This window comes from Populus trichocarpa, chromosome 2 (genome assembly GCF_000002775.5).
Source record: "Populus trichocarpa isolate Nisqually-1 chromosome 2, P.trichocarpa_v4.1, whole genome shotgun sequence".
NCBI lineage: Eukaryota > Viridiplantae > Streptophyta > Magnoliopsida > Malpighiales > Salicaceae > Populus > Populus trichocarpa.
In genome coordinates, this window is record NC_037286.2 from 12554607 (window position 1) to 12581123 (window position 26517).

The 26517-nt window shown below is 34.0% G+C and overlaps 1 protein-coding gene and 1 pseudogene across 2 annotated transcripts; one reads left to right on the plus strand and one right to left on the minus strand.

The window, feature by feature from the left end:
* Positions 1 to 308: 308 nt before the first annotated feature.
* On the minus strand, positions 309 to 5041 carry LOC7497226 (uncharacterized; annotated as a pseudogene).
* A 6926-nt stretch (positions 5042 to 11967) lies between these two features.
* LOC7497227 (exocyst complex component SEC10b) lies at positions 11968 to 25751 on the plus strand. Of its 2 annotated transcripts, none has more exons than XM_002301337.4 (25): positions 11968 to 12137; positions 12603 to 12698; positions 12803 to 13051; positions 13129 to 13203; positions 16666 to 16767; positions 16853 to 16903; positions 16987 to 17092; positions 17193 to 17312; positions 18454 to 18545; positions 19042 to 19210; positions 19291 to 19367; positions 19489 to 19587; positions 19687 to 19777; positions 20629 to 20714; positions 20803 to 20976; positions 21698 to 21751; positions 21836 to 21964; positions 22105 to 22197; positions 22300 to 22446; positions 22704 to 22801; positions 23216 to 23300; positions 24088 to 24146; positions 24819 to 24917; positions 25000 to 25083; positions 25509 to 25751. In XM_002301337.4, the coding sequence occupies exons 2-25, from the start codon at positions 12603 to 12605 to the stop codon at positions 25582 to 25584; spliced, it is 2511 nt and encodes an 836-aa protein (XP_002301373.1). In that variant the 5' UTR covers positions 11968 to 12137; the 3' UTR covers positions 25585 to 25751. The 2 variants fall into 2 exon arrangements, with proteins under 2 accessions (XP_002301373.1, XP_024451101.1); XM_024595333.2 differs by lacking the exon at positions 11968 to 12137 and adding an exon at positions 12407 to 12448.
* The last annotated feature ends 766 nt before the right edge of the window (positions 25752 to 26517 follow it).

The following is a 26517-nucleotide window of genomic DNA, read 5'->3' on the forward strand; positions in this document are numbered from 1 at the left end:
CATCGAAAAATTGAATTGTCCAATTGAGCAGGTAAAGAAAAGAAGAAGAAAACTTTTTTCCCGAAATCTGTACCCTCTATGTCCAACCTATTACTGCCATGGAAATAGTGGACTCCACTGATTCTCATAAACTAAAAAAATACTCACCGTTCCTCTCATAGGATTCCGATGGACCATCGATAGCATCAGGATTTGGACTGCGACAAGATTATTCTTGCAAAACTAGGTGCACGACAACCTGTTCCGAGACAAGTTTCAATAGTCTACAGCACGTTGCTTTCCGAATTCAACACTTGAAAAATTCCATGTTAGTACTCAAACCACAGCTACGACAGTGATTAATTCAATAGCAAATCAATGCACGTTTTGTTTTTACTCTTTCCACATAGATAATTTAGTCAATCAACTGCTAAATCCTTAGTCTATGCTTAGTATTCATTCAACTAACAATCTTAGTCTAAGCTTCCCTTGCTTGTATTTTTTTTTCCCCGAGAATGAAGCTTCCTATGTTTCTGTATCCCGGACATTAGGTAGAGGATTCAGCAATACCTCAAGGTTTTAATTAATACAGTACGCATGGAACCAATAGGCTGAAACCGAGGAAACTTCAGCAAACCATGAACTTTAGAAATCAGCAGGCCAACGGTAGAACCATGCATGTATTTGTGAGCATTATATGCCCCTGGTTTGACAGATGTATACGATAAGTGTAATAATCTTTTCTGCACCAAAAAGGGTCGCATCTCGTGCTCTGCTGGTCAGGACATGCCTGCACAATAAAGGATGTGCATATTTTTTGCACCATTAAGGGTGATATATTAATCTCGCTGAACCAAAAATGATTCATTACTGTTCCAAGTTCAAGATTCATGCTTCCATTCACAGAATCCAGGTGAGTTGCTATAGCTTCATGCCGACTTTCCTACAATGGCTAGCCAGGAATTTCAAAGAGAATGCAGTATTCGATTTGTTCGAGTAAATGGCCACCCACGTTCAACTTACTAGATAAAATTAACCACATGTACCTGCATGATAATATTCATAAAAACGATTGTTACCGTGATCATGTAATATTCCAGCTCAGAAAGACATGCAAGCATAAACGATAATGTAAAATGTAAAAAAGACAATGGAATTAGAACCGTCTCTCTGCCACCAATACACCTTTAGTAATGTGACTTATTTTTTTATTAGCGCAAAAAGAGATTTACTTTTCCTTCACTTTTGGAAGGGGCTCTGAAAAAGAAAGAAACATGTAACTGTATTTACTATCGTTTCAATTTAACAAAGGGAAAACATATAAAACAGATGATTTGGATTTTGGAGCTTTTTTATCTCCCAGATGAAATGTGAACTGAGAAGAATAACCCAAAGCCTTCCACGCAAAAGAATCTTTTTCCTCAACACAGCATTTGCAGAACCAAGAAAATAAAATTAATATATATATCTTTTAACAGCCATCCAAAAAAACATGTGTTCTACCCATTCAATTCAGAACTCATAAATACTTTACCTCGTAATGTTTATGCCTAGTACCACCAGTTTTCCAAATGAAAGCCATCTAAACAGAAGTAATTTGTCTGATTATTCTATGAAATGCAAGACTAAAAAGCGCAGCAACCACTTTGTCACTTGGTTAAATTATGAATTATGAAGAGATGAGAGGAAGAAAATCATTCAAGTATAATTGAGTGGAAAGAAATAGGAATGTCCCATTCCATTTCCTTCAAAACATGCCGAAAGTATCTTACGATTTCTTAGACACATTAACATGACTGAGATATTACACGTAGTAAAGGGCACACCTTTGATTACTGACTGGCCCTCCAAAGAAGTGTTCTACCTGCAAAGAGCCTTGGGATTGCAAACTGCTTGTTTTAGCTTCATACTTGCACTTCTTGGCAGATAAACTATTTCCCTTAGCATCCTGCATAAAAGGGTCGTAGTTAGAAGTCAAGAAATCAATTTCAAGACGAAATTGTTTCTTGGAAACGTTGTGATTCTAGATACAAAGCAGATGACAGAAAAATAGTAGCACGAAAACCACATAGCTAAGTTGAATGGATGTGCAGTTGTGACAATCTCAATGCTCTCTATTTTCAAATGAACAGAAAACTAATTGATACTCCATAAAAGAACAAAATATAACTATAAGCAAGATTGTGTGTGACCGGTACTGGAGTAGCAACTAACACAGGCAGCTACAAGTTGCAAAGAGTTTCAAACCAATACTTGTCAAACTAGTAATTAAATGATCGTGCACTTGAATTACCCACCAATGAGGATTGATTCATAGATCTCAGCACTTTAACTCTTCCACCTCTCCCATCAGATTCAGCGGCAATTAAATCCCCACTATTTGCACTTGTACCTTGCATGACCACTGATCCCTTGCTTTGCTTGTGCTTACACCATCTCCCCAAGTACCAATTTGTTACATCAGGACCCATCAATCAACAGGAGAAACATATATCTCATGGAGGTTTAGTGTCATTTCAAATAGCTAACTTTAGATTCTGAGCAAGTAATCTTCCAAAATAAGTATTTATATAGAGGGAAAATGTCCACCACATGTTAGTTATACCACAAAGTTTGGTTCAAGCCACTCCTTGAAACCAGTTACATCAAACTCAAATGGCACCGCTAGTAAATTAACTGGTCTGGCAAGAGGAGCTGGTGACAGAGAGTCTTTTCTAATGTTGAGGATGGGCCAAACTTCTCTGATGTCATCATGAGATGCAGTAACTTCCTGGTCTGTAGCAGAATCAAGAGTATTGCAGTTATCATTGTTGATTGCAGTTCTTATACAAACAGTCCAGCTGAGTTCACTGTTTTATGCACTTTGGCTTCACTATGAATATAAGAAACTGTTTCTGACTTTGCAAGAGTAGAGTCACAGCCTCTCTGGTCTGATGTTTTGAATCAGAGTCTAAAATTACATGCACAGCTGTCAAAAGATTCATAGAGCTTCATCTATTGCATAATAAGCATTTCCCTGTTTATTAAGAGCTGCCATTCTAGTATATTCTTCGGAAGAATTTGCACCCTTGTCGCTGATCAAATTGAAATTTTCTTGATCATTGGTCGAGCTTTCTGTCAGATCCACAGGTGGGTCTGCTGTTCCTTTATACCGATTGATGAAACACTGGTGGACAAAGCACTAGAATTATCCTTAATACCCTCTGTGACGATCCCTTTGCATTTTGTCTTCTTTGGCGCTTTTAAAGCCCTCAAAGTTCCATTATCTTTTACTTCAACAACAATCTTTAGTTCTTGGACCCTTGTCTGATGATGGCAACAAAACAATCATTTGTGCCAAACCAGAGACCAGTACATACCAGAAAACAAAAGCTATGCTCCGAATGAGCTTTACTTCGATAATTTTCAAACAAGTCCTCACAGACTTACCTTCAATTTATTGATCTTTTGCCTTCTCGAGTCTTTTACAAAAACAAGCCTCACCCCTTCAAAGATGGTTACACTTATCCATCAATTCTTTGTAACTCCTGTTAAAAGCAATGTGCAGCAATGAATTATGTTAGATATCCAAACCCTGAATGAACAAGAGATGCAAATAAATATAAGAAGAAAAAGTTGATAATATTTGCAGAAGATTAGCTAAATAATAATGCAGTGAGCGCAAATCAGATAAAGTTATCAACATAGATTATTCTTCGGTGGAAAAAATCAAGGTAAAATCTAGCAGCATTAACAAAAGCACCTACAAGATGAACGTAGGTGCATGAAACACTGATCATTTACAGATAGGTATCAAGTAAAAAAGCTTGCTACTGGCATAGTGCAACCCTTGATGATGAATCAACAGCTCTAACCATTTTGGAATTCAGTCATGAATAATAAATTCAATCGAAGGCCAAAACTCAAAGTAACATTCTCCATCATAAATGCATTTAATTATAACTGGAAAAGTGGATAACTTACTTATTAGAATGACCACAGACTTCCTTATAATGTCCACGGTATCTATGTTATTGGCTTCAATACCAAAAGATGCAGGCTTTAAAACCTCGTCTTCCTCCAAATTCACATCTGATACCCTAAATTGCAAACCATACAAGTAATGAGAGTTCATCACAAGAATACAAACAATAAAAATCTACTCGGACCTAACACAAGTGTGCTTACAGCTTGAGTGCTACAAGCTCTTTGGTGAGTGCCACGTTCCTATCATGCAGCCTAATACTCTCCAGCTTCAGTGCATCAAGCTCCTACAACGTAATTGACCAAACCTCTTTGAAAATTCCAATTAATTGACACCAGCGATGTCAAAAAAGGAGAAGGAAGACAAAGATCTAGAACAAACTGTGAAGACAGACAATGCACCTCAGATTTCAATCGAATCAGGTGTAGAATCGATGCTTTTTGTTCCATTGAATCAATCATCGATTTAACTTGTCTCTTCAACTCATCTTTACAGAGATATAACTGAAACAGAGAATCGCTTCATAAGACCCAGAAAAGAACAAACACGATCGGTTCGCTTCAAAGACTTCATTGATATAACCATAGATTCGGTCAATTACAGCCACATAAATAACAGTAAACTATGTGCTGTACAGATTTTTGACACAGACAAAAAATAACCAAACGAATCACGAGAAGCAATCAAACTTACTTCCTCATTGAGCTGCTTGATTTCCTTCACTTGACGCTCCAAAATCGTATTGAGAACCAAAAATATTCCTTCCAATCTCTCCACTTCTCCACGCAACAACTCCGAATCCTCCTCACCCCATCCCCAACAGAATGAGAATAAAGGCGACCGCCATCCTGAGCCGAGCAATTCTGCTTGCAAACTGGACAGCTACACTTCTTTTCACTCGAAGAGTATTCAAACCACTGCTGCAAGTTAGGGTTTCGAACATAAACACCAAAACCTTAACAAAATTAATTTCCAAAGGTACAAAAACTCGGAAGATTTATGCAGGTGCGAGATTTTTTCCGTACCAGATTTCGTGATAGACGTGGCCGCAGATGGAGATTGATTGGAGATCTTCGATAATGGGCTTGAGATCTTCATAGCAGATTGTCTTCGCGAAAGAGTTGTTAGGGTTTGTGATCATCGCTCAGTCACTGTGCGTCCGTTTTTTGGGTTTCGTTGTTGTCGTTTTGGTGTTTTCAATTTTCTTCTTTCTTTTTGACTCTCGTTGAAAATGGAGAAGAATTTTCGCAAATAAGACTTGGCGCCGGAGTCGTATGTTCAGGTGCCGCGTGCATATCACGTGATACTTGTGTAAATTAGCTAGAGAGCAAAAATAAAACTAAAGGTCTATCCAAACCACATCTTAGATATTTTTCAAAATTATTTTTAAAATAAATTATTTTTTCATCACCTCTTCTTTTCTTTGAAATTTGGACCTTGGATAATAAAATGAGATGGAAATTTATCTATTATTTTAGCTAATTTTTCAAAATTTAGTTGTATATTCTTATTTATTCAATGACATGTTCTTGTTTAAAAACTCTATCTTGAATTTGTTGTGAAATCTTGTTTGATCATGTTCATGTTATAACTATTATCACACGTATACAATATTGTGACAATTACCTTTTCAAATTATGATTTGATAGAATGTGGAGAAAATAAAAAAAAATATATGGTTTTAAAAAGTTTGGAATTATCATCTAACATTTTGATAATTAACAATTCTAATGATCTTTACTATCTGCATAAAAAAATTAATTGTGTATATACAGCATTACATCTAATACACCTTATGTAAAGTAATTTGCATTGTTAATTTGTCTAGTTATTACTAAAGATTTTATTGTGTTTTTTCAATTATTGATTTGTCTATTAATTAAGACGGGTTCACCTCAATAAGGTGAACTATGATTTTTTTGGATAAAACATAACCATTTTAAAATATAATATATATATATATATATATTTTAATATTATAAATACATCTTACATTTATAATATTTTAGATTAAAAATAAATAAATTTTTTTTGATGTTTTTGAAATTAAGATCAAGTCTCAATAGGCTCAATAAACATGCTATCAAATCCAAGATGCATATAAAATATATAAAATATTTTTAGTACTTTTTAAAAATACTAAATCATGCAAAAACATTTTTTGTTTTTTTTCCTTTTATTTTTGTATAAAAATGCAAACATGATTTTTTTGGACTAACATCACCATATAAAATTTAAATCATAAATATACATATTTTTAAAATTTTTTCTTTTCTATATTTTTTAATAAAATCAAAATTCAAGAACAAATAAAATGCACAACTCATGTGAACAAACACACACGCACACCCATCCATTGCCATCAATTAACACAGCCCAGAGAAAATAAATGACACAGCCTACATGCAAATCCGGCCCAATAAAAACATCAGCCCATGTAATCACAAAGGTTGTCCCAAAAATACAAGAAAGGAAACCCAAACCAAAAAGAACTCATACAAGCCCAAACGACTTTCACATCATAACCAGCTATAACTATCAGGCCTTACCCAAATAAACACAGGCCCACCAAGACCCATTCAAAATGACTGTAGGAATGGTGAAAAAGAAAGCCTGGCAGGAAAATCTATTTTCTTTATCACACCTCACACTAACCGATCAAATATCCAAGAAATATTGGGGTTACTTTTCAAGATTGATTTTGGGTTCCACAATGATCCAGATCAATAGGTATAGAAGGGTTCTCTTTTAGTTGTATTGGTTTTCTCAGTAACACGAAGATTCAACTAATTTTACAGGGAAACGAGTTCTGCTAACGTGCGAATATATCAATGAATTGTTACTTTATACTTGCACTCTCAGGTTCAACTCAATATGACTAATCACGTTTGATTTTAGCCATATCATTAGCTTAATACATAATGATTTTTTTGCTTGTTTTTTTTTATGCAAATCTCGTGATCACGTGGTTATGTAACTCATAATCAAGATTAAGATTTGATCCTAAAAAGCTGAAAAATATCTGATAGGAGCGTGACACAATGAAAAGTTGCCCCAAAATACCAGCACTATTGGAATAAAATCGAATAGTACCATGACGTCAACTAATATTTGACAAGTTAGATTCAGTTCATTCGAGAATAAAAAAATACAAGAATCTCAAAAAAATCAGAAATATTATTCATCAAATATCCTGAAATTTAAGCTTACATGTGTTTAAACAGGTCTGAGAAATTAACCTTAATTGATGTATCATTGCGGACTAAATTGATCTAATAACAAAAACCAACTCAAAACTTTTACTAGTAAGCTCAAACTCTTATCCAAACAAGCTTTGGATCCTAACCAAAAATAAAGAATTAATTAAGTTCAAACAAGCCCCGAGTTGTAGCTAGCAAAATAAAAATAAACCTCATAAGTTCAAGTCCTGTTATGCCATGAGAAGAGTAGAAGAAAATAAAACATTGCAGGTTTAATACAATACTTATTTATAGTCTATAATACAACCTAATAATCTTGTGAACTAAAAGAAAAGTTGTCGTCCTTTTGGTTTTCAAGTTATGATGGATTCTAATCTCAACTTTGTATTTATCATTTTTTTAGAAGGAAAATGATGTTGTCTTTAATGCTCATCTTTGCAATCTCTTAGTATCCTTCAAATATTAGAAAACACAATTAAATTTTTGAATTAATCTCCTTACATGACAAGAAAACTTTGTCACCACGTGTTTTTTAAGCCAACTTAGTTTTCTTTGTTTTCTTAGTTGTGTTTTCTCTTAACCTGTCAAGAAAATTTACTTTTGCTTACCGTAATCAAACCCAACCTCCCCCCACACCGAAGCTTTCTTTGTCTCTCACATTCTCTCAATCTTTTTGTCTCAATCATCCTTCTACCTCTCTCAATCTCTCGAGGCTGCAGAGGTGGTGGAGTCACCATTAGAGGTCTTTAATCAGCCTGCTACACCCAACTCATCATTTATTTCATCAACTTCTAGCGAGGATTTGAATGATGAACTTGTTAATAAGGGTGTTGATAACAAGGTAGAAGAGTAGGGAAAGATCAAGAAATAATGAGTTTTGAGTATTTTATGGTTACTTGTTTTTTTTTTTTGCTTTATTTTTATATGAAGGAGATACCTATTTGAGAGAGAAAGATGGTATTTTTGTGTATGTTTGGTGTAGCACTACAAGTTATGCCCTTTTTTTCGACCAATGATCAAGAAAATTGAAGTGGATTTCCTTTTGTTATGTGGCTAATTAAAGGTACTACATTGGTGGTCTACGGGTTGCCACCAGCTCGTCAAATTATTTTTAGCCTGAAAAAAAAAAGATAATTATGTTTTTAAAGAATTATAAGAAATTTAATAATCAGGTTAAATCTTGATTAAATTAATAATACCATAAAAATTTGAGGTAACAACAACAAATAAATAAATAAAATATATTGTTCTAAATAAAGTTGGGCTAGCACGTGAAACTCGTGATTTGAACATAAAATATGTCCAGATCACTTGTCTATCATGCGTTATAGGTAATAAAATCGAGATAATTTGATAGAAAAAGAAATTAATGATAAATAAAAACGAAACCTAAAAAAATAAGAGACAAATGTAAATCGAGATATTAATATCACAACACGGGTTATTTACCCAGTCGTGTTTAATAAAATTGTTTATTACAATCAAGGTGTAATAGAAATTGACAAACACATAAAATTTACTAAAAAAAATACCTTGTAATACTGCACGTATTAAAAATATTATAAGAAAATAAAAATTTTAATTCTAAAAATAAATTTAATCTATATAAAATAAAATAAAATAATTACAGATGAATTATACTAGTCTATTCAAAAATTAAATACACCTAATATAATTAAATAATAATCATTATTAAAAAAAACTAAAGAAGCAAAAAAAAATCACATAGAAGGGGTATTTGTTAAAATATAAAATAAAAATTATTATAGAAAAAGACTTATAAAAAAGATATTAATTAAAACAAATCAAAATTAAAAAAAAGAAAAAAAATAACGAGGTTAAGTGTTGCTAGGTCTGGTAAGTCAGGCCAAATGCCTGACCCATTAAGAAATGGCTCACGCACAGGCCTTTATTTTTTATTTTTTAAGCTATTAGGGTGGAGTCGTCCCAATTTATTTGGAAAAAAATAGATGACGCGTTGTTTGAATTCTCCAAATTCCGGCCATTGTGGTGATCGAAAAAACATGGTGTATGTTTTTTTTTCCTCCCAAAAATCTATTTTAAACCAAATTTTGACTCAAAACACCTAGAAAACACCCAAATCTTGTTAAACCAATTCATTGCCTCCAAACACGCAAAAAACGCCTCAAAACACAAAACCAACCCCATACCAAAAATCTTCCCAAAATCTTGTCTATTTTTATTTGCACTTTCAAGGTAAAAAAAAAACATTAAATTTGAACTTGTCTCACCATATATGACCATTTAACTCAAAAATCAACTAGTTTAGTGGTTGAAATAGTCTCCAACAACAACTTTCTCTTTTAATGCTAGTATGCTAAACCCTCCCTCTTTTCCTATAAAAAAAGGACAAGAAATGAAGAAAATATAGTTTGATATTAAAATTAGATTTTTAAAAATTAAAGGGACCAATTACGTAAAATTTAAAAAAGATCGAGAGTTAAAATGAACCTTTTCATACAAAATTCAAATCCACCACCTATTTTACCTCCGCTTGTCACTTCAATCCTCTTTCTTTCAAGTCAACTCTTTCTTATTTATTGGGTACAAAGTAAAAATCCGAGTATCAAAATAAAAAAACATCGTTTTAATCTATAATAATCCGTGAGATTATGAAGAATAATTAATGCACAGTGAAAATAAGCAGCAGTATATAGCTATGAAATGAATTAAGTAGGATGGGGCAAATTTTACATTTTGCAGGTCAACTTAAGCTACTATGATTTCATGTTAAGGAAGTAAATTGTATTCAATCATTTGTTGTATCTGAAAGTGAATAAAAGTTATACATGGTAAAGCAAATTCTTGAAAATTTCTTTTAATTTCTCTCAAGATTAAATATGATTTACCTCACGTAAGCTAAAGTTGTTACAAATTTAATGTTGGAGATTTTCTTGACGTTCAAGATAAGTAAGGTTTTACATATTCTATAGAAATTGAGTTCATGCTCACTTTAGAGGACACATCTAGACAATCTTGAGTAGACTGGGGGTATCACTATGTTGAATTTTAAGTTTTGTTGGTTTTTCTTATTACTGAAACTAGATTATTTACGCTCCCAGTAATTGCATGGTAAGGGTGCTAATGATTTCGGGGTATTTTTGAGCATGTTAATGGTTATTTTTAAAAATATTTTTTAATTAAAAATATATTAAAATAATATATATTTTTTATTTTTTAGAAATATTTTAACACCACCATATCAAACACAATCAATATACATAAAAAGTAATTTTAAATAAAAAAATCAAATTTTATTAAAACTTTGGTGCAAACATGACACTAAACAAGGTGTATATTTGCTCTCTCTGCCTCTTTTTTTTTTTTTATAACCCGGGGTGTCCGGGCCAGTCTACGCGCACCACGACTAATCCCCGGGCCCACTGAACACCCTGCAAGCCTAGTAGGCAAGTAAGGTATCGCGGGAGTGACAAGTATGCACGCTGAGGCTTGAACTCAGGATGTAGAAGTAGGAAAACCCTATCACCGCTGGGCTACAAACATCGGTGCACTCTCTCTTTCTCTCTTGCATTATGATGTCTGGGTGCCTGATCATTCTTCGAGCATCATAATGACTGAATTTCTTTGTTAACTGCAATGGATTTGCTTGGTTTCAGTGATATGTTCCACTTCTTCATGAATGCTTTAGGCCACACTTTTAGAGGGTTCAAACTCGTCTTTCTAGTTTTGAGTTGATGTGAAATTTTTATGATAAACATGTGAATTTATGATCGATTGAGTTAATTAAATGCAGATACTTTAAATAGTTGATTTAGTATAGCTTATTTGATAGTGTGGTTATAGTTATTTTTAAAGTGTTTTTCACTTAGAAATGTATTAAAATAATATTTTTTTATTTTTTAAAAATTATTTTTAATATCAGCGTATTAAAATAATTTAAAAACATCAAAAAATATTAATTTAAAGTAAAAAAATAAAAAAAATATAAATTTTTTCAAAAATATTTTTAAAACATAAAAATTGTTTGGATATTTTTATTTGTTTATTTTTGTTACTAACTGCTTCTGCTATTGCTTTGTTTATGGTAGTTGTGTACCATCCTGCTTTTGACAAATAATGAAATTGAGTTGGCTTGATTGATATTTAATACTGAGTAGCTTCTCTTAAAAAAATAAAATAAAAAACCCAATTAAAAAACACAAAAAAAAATTGATAAATTGGAAAAGGATTTTTACATTAATCAAAAGGTTTTTCAAAACCCATAAAAAAAAACATAAAAAATTGGACAATCAGAATAGGCTTTTTATATCAATTATTTTAATTGTTCATAAAAAATCACAAAAATAGCTAAAAAAATATAAAGTTTTTTGGTTTTTTAACAACATAAATTGAATCGTTCGATTTGAACTGATTTTAATTTAAATTAAAAATAAATAAATTTTACTTTGATTGTTTTTTAAGTGAAAATCAAACTAAATTAAAAATGCTCACTGCAAGTTGAAAAGAGTTGTTGAAAAATGTTAATTAATATAATTAGACGAGAAAATGACTTTGGAAAATGGTTTGCAGGGGAATCTGAACCTCTAAGGCATTTTTTTTAGTACTTGCTCGATAATATAATAATTTCTGTTTTTATATATATTTAACTTAAAAAATTATTAAATTAATTTTTTAAAATAATTTTAATATATTAATATTAAAAATAAAAAAAACTATTTCAATATATATTCAAGTAAAATAATATATTTCACCACAACTTACCTTGCATCGTAATTCCCCAATTTGACGCTACCCAGCATGACCCTCCCTTCTACCAAATTAAGGCCAAAACCGTAACTTTGTAAAATACAAAAATCATTCATTGTAGTTTTCGTTGATGAAGAGTCTGTTTTCTTCTCTCTCTCTCTCGGCAAAAGCTCGATCTACCCTACCAAATCGTAGAAATTAAGAGCCAAAGCCTCTCTCTGGCCATCGTCTCCGCGCTCTGCTCTTCTCATTCAATCACTGACGAGGTAACATTCTTATCAATTCTGCTTCATGATCTATAAACTGCACGCGCTTTAGTTTATTTTAAATTTTCTCAGATTTAATGGAGGGGTTTATGGTCATTTTGTGATCGACTGAGTATTGTGTACTGGTTCTAGCACTTGCTACTAGATGGGACGCTGAATTGGTTTTTCCTTTTCCTTTTTGTTTGGTTGATGAGAAAATTGGAGAAAGCAGGAGATAAAGTTGGATTAAATTTTGTGTTCTGTGTTTTTTTGGTTCATTGTAATGAAATTTCCAGCTTAGAATTTACTGAGAGAAAATCAGCTTACATAAGGTAAATCTCTCTGGCACACTTATTATTTTGGTGCCCATGTGATGGTGATCAAGTCTTTTAGCCAGGGTTTCTGAAATATTATCAGCGTTATTATCAGTGCTTGAAATTTTAATTTCTGGTGATGATTTACCGTAATATGCATAATGTGAAGCAGATGAAGGATAGTATAGATGGAATCAGGAGCAATAGAAATTCAAAATCTTCGTCAGTTGCCTCTCTTCCACTCATTCTGGATATAGATGATTTCAAGGTAAGGAGTAGATAGTGGACAGCTTAATCTTCATGAGGAAAACTTGGTATCATGCCTTTTGCTTTGTTTTATGTTAAAACTTACAGTCTGAATTCAATTCGTAGGGTGATTTTTCGTTTGATGCATTATTTGGGAACTTGGTAAATGATCTACTCCCATCTTTCCAAGATGAAGAAGCAGATTCAGCTGATGGTGTCGGTGGGAGTGATGTTATAGCAACTGGACATGCAAGAGCCCCATCTGATGCAGCAAAATTGGCGCAAGGCTTGTCTTCTCCCTTATTTCCTGAAGTGGATAGTCTTTTGTCTTTGTTTCGGGATTCTTGTAGGGAGTTGATAGACCTCCGAAAACAGGTAGGTTGTCAAGAGTATTTGATGAAATATACGAGGCTGTAAAAAATTTCTCTGGTGACATTTTTTTTGGATTGAAGATTGATGGAAGGCTCTACAATCTCAAGAAGGAGGTTTCTGTCCAAGATTCCAAGCACCGTAAAACACTTGCTGAGGTGAGTTTATGGGTGTCTGTGTGCATGTTTTTGAATCATTTTAAAAACTGTTACGATATTTTTTTTTCTGAAGTAAACTGCAAAAGCTTCTTTATCTTTTACTTGCTGATTGGACCTCTATAACAGGCACAATGATGATGACTACATTATGTCACAGTGCATCAACTAGTAGTGACCAGACACAACACACACATCCGTAAATGTATGCGCAAGCTAATTCCATTTCCTTTAGTACGGTGATATTATAAAGTAATTTCTTGCATTTTAATTTTTAGTGGCTGATTAAATTAAAAAAAAACTAATTCTCCTAGGAAAGTTACTGCTCACCAAAACTCATTTTACTATTAATTGTAATAGTGTGATTATGAAATTGACCTTAAACAAAAAAACCTTTGAACTAGTTATCGGAGGTAAAATGGTCTTTTCATCATAACACAATTGTCCTTTACAAATTATATGAGGTTAGATTGATAATTTCATCTTTTTTTTTCCGTACAATAAAATTATTAATTTAACCTTGGAATAAAATAATCTAATGCCTACTACTCAGAGATATTTTAGTATTTTCAATTTTTTTAGAATAATATAATTACTTTGATGTCTTTAAAGACAAAATCAACAGAATTATCACCTAAATGTTTTTTTATCATTTGACATTGGTTTTATTGTAATTCCAAGGGTACGCATGAGCATTATTGTAAATTAAATTTATTAAATATAATTATAAAATAAACCTACTAGTAGCACGCGTCATCGTGTGGACGACCCTTGCATTGTTCTGGCGGTGCGTGAAAGGCTGTCCGACCACCAAATGCCTCCTTGGAGGGTGACATTTGAAAAGTCTCGGCGCTCTCGACGCAATGGGGGAGCACATGCCCCAAATGCGCATCGGGTTTGGTGTCGATGATCGCTCTCTCTCTCTCTCTCTCCACCCTTGAATTCCGTGTAAGCCCCTTCATAAAACCAGATTAGCCCTGCAATTTATTCCTCTTTTATATTTGGTCTTTGTTCTTTTGATTGCTATTTTGTTTTTTACTTTGAATAAGCCATGAAATTACAAATGTTTTTCAATTTCATTCCCTTTTAATTTTTAATCTTTCAGATTTGGTCCCTGTTATTTTGATTACCATTTTTTTTATTTTTAATAAGCTATAAAATTACAATTGTTTTTAAATCTCACCTCCTTTTATTTTTTTATCTTTCAAATTTGGTTTTTTTTTTGTTGCTATTTATTTTGTTTGGAATTATTTTTTAGGTTGTTTTTTTTTTCAATTTCATCCTCCATGAGTTATTTTTCTTTCAAATGTGATATGTATTTTTTTTATTGCTATCTTTTTTTTCTTTGATAAGTTTTTTAAATCGATTTTTTTTCGCAATTTCATTTTTCAAAATTAAATTAGCTAGGAATTAAACTTTTTGATTGAACCCGATTCAAGGATTTCACGGGTTATAAGTTTTAAAGATTAGACCGGGTTTAAGAAGTTTGCCCGGGCTGACTTGTTTTTTTTTCCTCTTTTTTAAAGCTAATGTTTTTTTTTTTTTAAAATTGACCCTCTTTTTTCAGAGATTTTCTTTATTATTTTTTACGGTTTGCCTTCTATGGAATTAGTCTTGGATTCATGACCAGATTCACCGGTTTCAAAGGTTAATGTAGGTTGAATTTTGTTTTGTTGGGTCCTTTTTTAAATTGATTTATTTCAATTTCATCCTTCAACATTTAATTTATTTGAAATTGATCTTCCTACTTTTTTAGGTTAGATCGTGTTTAAGAGGTTTGCCCGAGTTGACTTTTTCTCCCCCCTTTTAAAGCTAATTATTTTTACCCCCTTTTTTTATAGAGATTTTCTTTATTATTTTTTACGTTTTGTTTTTTATGGAATTAGTTTCGGGTTCATGACCAAAGTCACCGGTTTCAAGGTTAATTAAGTTGAATTTTGTTTTTTTGGGTCCTTTTTTTTAATTGATTTATTTCAATTTATTCATTCAACATTTAATTTATTTGAAATTGATCTTTCTCTTTTTTTTTTCCTTTTCTTTGTATTGGGCTATATCGTTTATGTGCTCATGATCACAGGGTTTGCGGGATAACGAAGTTTTTTTTTCGTTGATACGAGGTTAATCCCGGGTTCAGGACTAGGATTACCGGTTTTAAAGGTTTAAGCGGATTGATTATTTTTTGGGATCTTTTTTAAAATTAAATTATTTCAATTTTATTCTTTAACATTTGATTTATTGGAAATTGGTTTTCGTATTTTGTTTTTCATTTTCTTTTTATTGGATTATTCTGATCATTTTTTTTACAATTTCATCATCTATGGGTTTTTATTCCTATCAAACTTGATTCATTTTTTTTTTTTTTGCTATCTTTTTTCTTTTAGCAAGTTTTCTATATTGATATTTTTCTTACAATTTCATTTTTCAAAATTAAATTAGTTAGGAATTAAGTTTCTTGATTGAGTTCGGTTCAATGATTCCACGATTTCAATGATTGTGGGATTTGCTGGTTAGCCCGAGTTGACTCATTTTTTTTCATTGATTTTTAATTTTTATTTTTTAATTTTTGTCCTTCAGCATTATGTTGTTCGATAATTAAGCTTCATGATATTATTCAATTTGCTTTCAAACGCATTCACCTTGGTGACTGGGTTAGAGATTTTGCATCTTGATTCGGTTGGGCTTGGAAGTTTTTTTGACCTTTTTAAATTATATTTTTTCCTTGACTTTTATCCTTTAACATTTTATCTGCTAGAAATCGAGCTAAATCTTTATCCTATTCATTTTTCTTTTTGTGGAGTTGTCATGTTTTCATTTGATTTATTAAGAATTGATATTTAAACTCCTTGTCCTGTATTTTTTTCTATTAGATTATTCCAATCTTATATTCATTGTCACAAAGTTTGTGAGTTAAACCAGTTTAACTGTTTTTTTTGTTCCTTTTTTTTTTTTCAATTTTGCTCTTGATCATTAAGTTGTTTGATAATTTGGGTTGGATCAGATTGAGTTTTTTTAACATTTTTTCATTGATATTTTTTTATCTTTTTATTTATTGTTGTATTTTTTTTAATCATATTATTTAAATTATCAATTGAACCCATGACTCGGGTCTCAAATCTTTTTTCCTCAGCATTCATTTTTACGTTGCAAAAAATATTTGCCCAACCCGCAACGGAGCGCAGGCTACAAATTTAGTTTTATATAATTGATTGGCTTAAAAGTAATGAAGAACTGAAGTTAGGCAATGAAAAAGATATAATCCTTTTTAAATAAAAAGAAAATGAAAGAAAATAAAATTGATTGGGTTTCGTTCTCCATTTTTGGCAAGTGGTTTTTAGGTCTTCAGGGGCATTCGGTTGGTTTGGCTCCTTTAAGACAAGAACATTTTGTTTCTCTTTGCTCGGTTTATGAGATCCATCTAGTTTAGCAAAAATCTTGATTTCATTTTCTATGGATTTTGTCTTTCAGCTGGAAAAAGGTGTAGATGGCTTGTTTGATAGCTTTGCAAGGCTTGACACACGTATTTCAAGTGTTGGACAGACTGCTGCCAAAATAGGAGACCATTTGCAGGTAAAACTTTTCTTATACCCGGTTATAATTTTGCTATGCATTCAGTTCTATAGTTATTATACCCTTTTTATTATGATCTTGTCAGAGTGCAGATGCTCAGAGGGAAACAGCTAGTCAAACAATAGAGCTCATAAAGGTACTGCCCATCAACTTATTTTCTATGCTTTCCTTAGCCTGGCCTAAGAATGCATTAACACCTTGTTTACTTAATTTTTGCAGTACATGATGGAATTCAATGGCAGCCCAGGTGACTTAATGGAACTTTCACCTCTGTTTTCGGATGACAGCCGTGTTGCTGAGGCGGCTTCAATTGCGCAGAAGTTACGTAAGATGATCTCTTTGCTCTGAAATTTCATAATTCTTCAACCTCAAGCTCTTGTCATGCTGCATGATCTCTTTGCACTAACCTAATCGCTTTTCTATAGGGTCATTTGCTGAGGAAGATATTGGAAGACAAGACTTAACTGTAACATCAGTCATGGGAAATGCAACTGCAAGCCGAGGATTAGAAGTTGCAGTCACTAATCTTCAGGACTACTGCAATGGTATGTGTTCTGCATATTGTTCTTTTTGGATTTGATAGTACTGCCACAGGAAGTCCATACATGGTGCATGAAAACAATACAATGATTCAGTGTTAAATGAAAATAGTGAAAAATTATGTCTAAATGACAAACTGTGTAGTTTAATAACTATTAATGGTTATACCATATATGGTCGAACATCATCATCAGGTTAGAAGAAAAGGGCTAGCTTGTGATGAGAAAGAGTTTTCGGATACCCATTTCCATATGGTCCAGTCTCTGAATATTTGTGTTATGTGCCATCATAATGAAGAATCTTGGAGTGATTTATTTCCACATAGCCCTGTAGCTTGGGATATGTGGCAGGGCTATGTGTTTGCAATTCAGCTGCGAGTAGGTGATCCTTAGAAGAACTAGTGTTGGATTCTTCTGTGGTTTTTAATGGGAGAAAGATTTTAGTTCTTTATGGAGATGTGCTGTATGTGCATTTTGATGGAGAGGAGGTGCAGTGATTTTCACTCATTACTTCACACTAAGTCAGTTGTTGTGGAACAGGATAGTCTTCTTGACTTTGAGCATTGTCATGTCAGCAGATGTCTTTAGGGGCAGTTCTCAAGAAAAGGATTGTGTTGCTTTGTTATTTTGATTTAGATGGTTGTTCTATCCTCCTTACATAGGATGTCTCATTTACAATTCTGTACCGTGCAATTCCTTACTTCTAATTACCCCTTCTCCTTTTATCCTAAACAACAAAAAAGTCAGTTCCATATTGGCAAAGGAGGAAGAAAGCTATGCAGATTGTGATACTTAAAAGGAATATCATTACTGGCTTTTATGCATCTCCTTGGAATCAGAAATTACCTTTGTTATTTTCAATTTTTGACGGATATTTTGATAAAATAATTATCACCATACACTCATTGTCTTGAGAGTCCCTTGTTCAGAATCTCTACAAGGACCAATTCAAGGTTATTTGAGAATTTTTGTGATCCTGCTGTGCCTTGCAACCATGGAAGCGCCCCCCCCCCGCCCACCCAAAAAAAAAGAAAAAAAAGAGAACAAGAAGAAGTGATAAAGATGTTTATGATTGGTGGATTTGTCTCTTTTGCTTACCGTAACATTGTAGAGGGTGACATTTTTCCTCTTATTACTTGTCACGCAGAACTGGAGAATAGATTGTTGGCTCGGTTTGATGCAGCATCACAGAAACGAGAATTATCTACCATGGCAGAATGTGCAAAATTTTTATCTCAGGTGATTCTTTTGTCATGTGATTGGACAGGATACTTTTATGCCTAACACCTCGACTTGGGGTCACCTGAACATGGCTAGATTATACTGGCCTGGGGGAGTCATATTGTTTACTGTCTAGGGTTGAACTGATTAATTGAATATAAGCTTTCCTAGTTTCATCTTTGAAATAAAATCTTCATGTCCAACTTACAACAGAATAATGATTATTGGAAAATAATAAGAAAAGTCCTCCAGACTTGCATGACCTGGTCCAAAATGCCTACAGATTTGCTATTCCTTTCCGCACTTTTTGGTGAAAAAATGGGAGGGAGATTGTTTAAGCATAAATTTTAGTTATTTTTTGTTTTCTTTTGATTCCTTTTCATCGCTCTCTGAAGTAATATGGATCTTCCATTTATAAAGGGATCTTGCAAATTCATTGAAAGGTTTCCTTTTCTGTTTTTTCCTTTACTTTTTTTTTTTCTTTTTATCTCATGGGTTTTCTTTTGCATTGCAGTTCAACAGGGGCACTAGCGCCATGCAACATTATGTGGCAACACGTCCAATGTTCATTGATGTGGAAGTCATGAATGCAGACTCTAGATTGGTTCTTGGTGATCAGGGTTCTCAAGCTAGTCCTAGCAATGTTGCTCGTGGACTCTCTTCCTTGTTCAAAGAAATCACAGGTTTGGAAAATAGCCATTTATCTCAAGCAAGGGTTGCATTCTTCAGAGGATTGTTAAAAATCTATGCTTCTCTCCTGCAGACACTGTCCGTAAAGAAGCAGCTACAATTATGGCAGTATTCCCATCTCCTAATGATGTCATGTCCATTTTGGTTCAGGTATCTAGGCAGGAATGTTTTTATTATACTTCATATGTTTTACATCATCTTGTTCAAATTGCAAACTGCATTCCGTTTTTTGTGCGAATTCATATTTATGATGTTTTCTATGTATGTGCAGAGAGTTTTAGAGCAACGAGTTACAGCTCTTTTAGATAAATTGTTAGTGAAACCATCTCTTGTGAATTTACCTCCCATGGAAGAAGGCGGACTTTTATTAGTATGTAGAATTGCTTGGTCCACTGTTTCTAGTTCCTGTGTTTCAGTTTGAAGTGACAATCAGATATTGACTTTTTTTGTGTTTGACTTGAGGCTTCAGTATCTCAGAATGCTAGCGGTGGCATATGAGAAGACTCAGGAACTTGCAAGAGACCTGCGAGCTGTTGGATGTGGTGACTTGGATGTTGAGGGTATTTAACTAACTTTATTTTGTGAATTTTAGATGTGTAATCATCTGCAATATTCAGTGCAAGTGTAGAGCATCATTAATCGATGAAGAAATATGAGCTGGGTTTGTCTTTCTTGTTAACATATGTTTTCCCTGTTAATTATTGTGGAAACAATTTTGCTAATGACTTCATGTTGCAACGGGTAGCCTTTGCTCTATGTGGTCCCAGCTAATACCAAGGCTGCAGGGTTGGGGGATCACTCCCATCACTCCATCTTCCACCCTTTCCTATTTAACCAAAATGAAAAAAGAAAAAGGAAAAAACAGAGATGGTCATTTGGATGATGACTGGTGACTTAAGTTCAGTTGTTTGGTGCTTAATTGTTGATTCTGGTCCTGAATACTATAAAGATATGGACATTCTATAATATATTCAAATAGAATTACCTTTTATGATTATAGTTAGTTAATGTCTATAGTATTAGCTTTTTTAAGCAATGCAAGTCAAATCCTGGAAAATTTAAATTTTGGCCTCTTTTGCCTCTGGTTGTAGAATATGAGTTTGAATGGTGTATAAATGAACTATACTTAATTGGTGAGCTTCTATGAAAAGTTTGTGCGTAGTTTAATAAATGACCTGTGGATTTCTTCAATTAAGAAAATTTCTATTTACTTGGTAGCAGAGATTGCCACTGATGTTTGATATATTTAAATATGTTACTGCAAATCATAGTTGACAACGAGATTGATTTCCTGAATAACAGTGTTAGCATGACTTGATGGATGTGTATATCAACTAATGTTAGTCACATTTGTCAAGCTTCTTGCACCATTTTCCTCGTTTATTTCGGTGCTTATTGACTCTTGATACAGGCCTCACAGAGTCTCTTTTCTCTTCTCACAAGGATGAATATCCTGAACATGAGCAGGCCTCTCTTAGACAACTATACCAAGCTAAGGTTTGTGTGTTTATGTTTTATTCCCCCCCTGTCAATTCTACAGAGCACTTTTTTCTCTGGCGACAGTAGACTGTACCATGATTTGCAGATGGAAGAACTGCGTGCTGAGAGCCAGCAGCCTTCTGAATCAACTGGGACTATTGGGCGCTCAAAAGGGGCTTCTGCAGCATCTTCCCACCAGCAGATATCTGTTACTGTTGTGACAGAATTTGTGCGGTGGAATGAGGAAGCAATATCAAGATGCACTTTGTTTTCATCTCTGGTAATTTTTAATTCTGCAATCAGTCTGTTACTGAGAGTTCTTGTATAGTTGCACCATATACCGTTGGATTTACTGCAAAATGCTTGAGTACTCTTTTCCAGTTATCAAAAAGGTAATTAAGCAGTAACTATCTTTTGTTTTGAATGTTCCTCTTTTGTCAAGTTGTCTAAGAATCCTGCGCCCTTGTCTGAAATGCTCTTTCCGTATAAATAACCTTTTCTTTATTTCTTTTTCTTAGGTAAAGTAAGGTTAACGTGCATTCATGAAATTGGCAGCTATATTAGCAAATGTATAGATTCATATAAGGCTACCTTAATTGTTTGGCCTGGTACATAGAATAAGAATGTTAACTTGTCTGCTAAGCATTACAAGTCAAACTCATGCTTTTGTCAAATTTTATCTTGTAATGGATATGTGATAATGACGGGTTAAAATGTACATTTGGAGGTGACATCTGATATAATGTCTCATTTGGGTGTTCTGGAATTGTCTTAATTACCTCCAGTTGTGGATTAAGGCCTTTACTTTGTTGTGGTTTTTGAGCCTTATGAGTCTGATTGGTCTTTTATTTCTATTTGTTTCTCTAAAAAGAAAGCTAAACTGCGATAATATGCAGTAAAAGAGGGCTTAAATATGAATATGTTATTTTTCTTTATTTATTAGAGGTTCAAATATTTCACCGGTAGTTTTTTTTATTGAATCTGAACATGCTTTTCTGCAGCCTGCTACCCTTGCAGCCAATGTGAAAGCAGTGTTCACTTGCTTGCTAGACCAAGTAAGTTGCATACTAAATATATTACTTTGTTAATTTATGTCATGGTTAGCTCACATTTTTATTTTTCAAAAAAAAAAAATGTAGGTAGGGCAATATATAACAGAAGGTCTTGAACGAGCTAGAGATGGTCTCACTGAAGCTGCAACTTTAAGAGAACGGTTTGTGCTGGGAACGAGTGTTAGTAGAAGGGTGGCTGCTGCAGCTGCTTCTGCTGTAATTACTTGATCAAATACCTTTCCTTGCTTTATCATTGCTCCATCTTTATGAGTTGTACCTATAATGGAGTTCCTTATAAAGGTGATGTGCATTTACTCAGAACATAGTGCTTAAGTGAGATTGATGTTGAGATGCAGGCAGAGGCTGCTGCTGCTGCTGGTGAGAGCAGTTTCAGATCTTTCATGGTTGCTGTACAACGGTGTGGAAGTAGTGTGGCTATAGTACAGCAAGTATGTTGGCTTGTACTGACACTGTTTAAATATTTGTGAAATTAGCAAGGAAAATCCTGTGATAAATAGAGAACTTAAAATGGCTTCAACTTTCATCTTCAGTGTTTTGCAAATTCTATATCTCGCCTTTTACTACCTGTGGATGGTGCACATGCTGCTTCATGTGAAGAAATGGCAACAGCTATGTCCACTGCAGAGGCTGCAGCATATAAAGGGCTTCAACAGTGCATTGAAACAGTTATGGCTGAGGTTTGTTCTTGCCTCGTAGTGTTTTATTTTAACATTGCATGGATTCAGGTGGACACTTGCTGGTCCTTGATTCTTCACCATTCGTATTTATGTGGCATCATATTTAGTACAACACTTCATTTATATTTTTTCTAGTCATATCTTTATATTTTATCTATTGAAAATTATGCTACCATCCTCCATGTCTGGCTGATCTGTTCTCTGCTTATTTTTTAAGTTCTTGTTCTTATAGTTTTCTTTGGGAAACTCCCACACAGGTAGAGCGATTGCTACCAGCTGAACAAAAGGCAACAGATTATAGGTCACCTGATGATGGAATGGCTCCTGACCATCGTCCAACAAATGCTTGCACAAAGTATTTTAAGCTCGATAAACTCAGAAATTGTGTTTTGAACTAAAAGCATATTTGCTGGTTTGTCTGAAAAACAAGTGATACGAAGTCAATCCATTTCTTTGTTGGGTTTTCATTGCTCAAAAGATTTTATTTCTTTGATTCTTAGAAATGTATTAATTTGTGTGTTTGCTGGTCACACTTGGCGAGTGGGAGCTTCTCTTTGACAACACAAAGCTTCCACTATTTTAATTATCCAAGGTCCCAAGTCTCTAACCAAGTTCAGTCATACACCTAATATTATGAATCCGAATCTATGACAGTGGATCAATTCATTTCTTTTCCATCATGTATCCTTGTCAAATAGCATATCTCTTAATAAAAGAACTCAATATTTCAGTCATTATTGATAGTAACTGCTTTATTTCTCTTGGCTAGAGTTGTGGCATATCTTTCACGTGTGCTTGAGGCTGCATTCACTGCATTGGAAGGTCTTAACAAACAAGCATTCCTCACGGAATTGGTAAGTGGTCTATCTCTGAGATTCTTTTGACTCTTCTGTGTGCAATTGGTTGTCCAAGTTTGCCCCTCCAGTCATGATTGCTCATGCATCTGCAAATAAAGAGTTTTTATGTTCTCTGCCAAAGGAAGAATGGTATGTGTACTTCTTTGTTTTCTTTTTATTATTTCTGACACGAGTGTCTTGGCACGTTGGAGGAGGTATTGCTTCAACAAGTCTTTTGAGCATTCCATTTTCTATTATTGTTCAGTGATTCTGTTCTCTCTGTTCTTTTTTATTTTCCCTTTCTAGTACAAGTAACAGTCATTGCCACTGAGCTTTAGGTGAAAATTGGTGTGCGTTTATATTCAAACTATTAGGTGACCTCTTTCAGCTCTCTGAGGACACTGCTTTGGCAAGCTATAACTGGCAATGACCTTTTTTTCTAAATCATAATTTCATCAGACTGATCAGTATTTCCAAGATTTCTAAAACATGACTCAAAACTGAAAATCTTATCTCATACACAGTCATTCTCAACAGTCGAGTCAAATTTGAAATTCTTCCCTCCCATAATAGAAGCATTCCTAGAATGTACTCTGGTGAGGCAGATCATTATGATTTCCAGAAATATGACTGAGACACCTGTAATTTCACTCAGTGCAATGACAAACCTACATAATCTGTGCTCATTCTTGGGGAAGAGAGGTAGCGTGGGATAGCAATTACATGCACACATTTTTTTTTCCTTCAGTTTATACTTATCTGAAGGGAACATTAACACTTAACATGGATATGTTTATCATTTCAGGGAAATCGCTTGCACAAGGGGCTGCTGAATCATTGGCAGAAGTTCACTTTTAATCCCAGGTAATTTGCCTTGCTGAGATGCTCCATGCATTAAATTGCCTAACATCTATGCTCAGTAGTTTGGTGATCCTTTGTTGTCATTTATAGTTAGGGTTGCTGTTATTTGTAAGAGAAGCATGTTTCAATTGGTGACTGCATTTGACAGCTTTGACTGGAATTCTTTCAGTCCACTCTGAATTTATGAGTTTCATATCCAAGAAAGAAATGTTGGGATTTTGAGAATTGAAGAAGGCATTTTAACCTTCATGACATGTGAACATCCAGAAAAGGGGAAATGCTGAGCCTGAAATCTATGTTTTGTCTTTGCTTGGTTTTGGAGCTTCCTTATTAGCATATAGTTTGCCCATAAGTCATGATTGGGTTTCCCTTGCATTTGGGGAGCATATTTTGGTGGTTGAGAGTTTGTAGTGGCCCATATTCTAGTGGGGTCCTTGAAAGTTGGAAATGATTCTTCTAGATGCTCTCTACGTGCATATTTTTTCTTGTTGGAAATCCCCAGTTTAATTACTTAATCATGCAGTGGCATTCTCTTCCAAAGTTTAATTAACTTATTTATGGATAAACTGTGCACAAATCATGTGATTTCTATTTTATCGAGTTCTAATATTTGTTGGGAATGGCACCAACAAGTTGTTTTACATAATTGTTCTATTTATTGGTTCTCCTATGCAGTGGAGGATTGCGGTTGAAACGTGATATAACTGAGTATGGAGAATTTGTGCGAAGTTTTAATGCCCCTTCTGTTGATGAGAAGTTTGAGTTGTTGGGCATGTAAGTTGCAAGCCATTGACCAGATTTGAGTACTGATATAGAATTCCTTATCTCATTTTACTGAGGGAATTTTTTGTCTCAGAATGGCCAATGTCTTTATTGTTGCTCCTGAAAGTCTTTCCACTTTGTTCGAGGGTACCCCCAGCATACGCAAAGATGCACAAAGGTATCATCAGTGTTTTTTATTTATTTTATAGAACTAACTCAAATCGCTACAAGTACTGAGTCTGATACAGTGGATGCATTATTTAACACACCTAGAACTGGGTTTTAATCATAAACTAGTTGGCTTAGCTACACAATCCCTTGCTATTCTGTTCTTTGTAAAACAAAGAATTTTCTCAAACATATGCACTATTTAGGATTGCATGAAATATCAAATGTTTTTTTAAGAATTATGAATCCATTTCCCCATACAATAGATGTGGTTTAGAGGTATCTTGAAATCTTTTTTGCTTCAGTTGAAACCCTAGGGTTAATGTTCTTTACCTTGTCACTTGAGGATTTTTCATGGTGGATCCACCCCCTCTTTGTGGTTTCATCTGTTTTGTTGATTTCTCTGATGACAACTTTGACTGACTGCCATTTCAGGTTTATTCAGCTTAGAGAGGACTACAAGAGTGCTAAACTTGCATCAAGACTTGGTTCCCTTGTGGACAAGCTCTAGTTGATAAAGCATCTTTTATTTTCCATATTTTTTGTATGTCTTGCATGAAATGTTGGATACTTCACACGGAGAACTTTCTGTGTCGGCAACAGTCACCTCAAATTGGATCTGTTGGGACGGCTCTGAGACCAAGTTTTTGAGCTAGTTGGAAATTAACTTTTTTCGTATTTATTCATCTCAGCTTGGCCAGGTATCTGGTACAGTAAAGTTTTCTGTGCTAAAAGTTGAGATTTCTGTATATGAGCTTTCAAGGGGAAATACAGAGTGGTCAGAAATAACGAGAAGGAGAGGATTATGGTTTCATGTCATAACAATTGAGGATTGAAGGATGGACATCAACGCCTTGTAACTGGTCGTTGGATTGGGAAGGGAAAGAAAAAGAGAGGAGCAAGCATGCCCGAAAGCATTCATTCTATCTCGTTAAGCCTGGCAACTGGAGGTGTTTAATTATTAACCAGGTAATGTTTGCTCTCAACCATAGTGTTTTTGAAAAGCAGGTAGTCTTTGAAGGCGATAGAGGATAGGATTATGCTACAGGTTTCGCCATTGCCACATCTAAGAATCGATGAAAATAAAAGGTTGCATTCTACTGCATGTGCTCCCATTCAAGCTTGATGGCGTATCTCTCTATTTTCACTTTCGGCTTTGATTAATGAATTTCATCAAGTCAAAGGACACAACCACTGGTGATTGTAATGGTAGAATCTCAGGTTTCCAACTTCACAAGTTTTTCGAGCTTAGAGGGCTTTCTCCATTTGTAAGTACCAAGTGGCTTCCATACAAAAAGTTAAGTTTCGACTGCCATAAATGCTTGCAGCAGTTGCTAATTTCAGCACTTGTTTTGTGCACATGGAATGTCTAGCAAAAGAAAGGACACGATCGTATATCATGATGGATCCGGCACAAATGAAGGCTCAAATTGTTTGCAAGTAC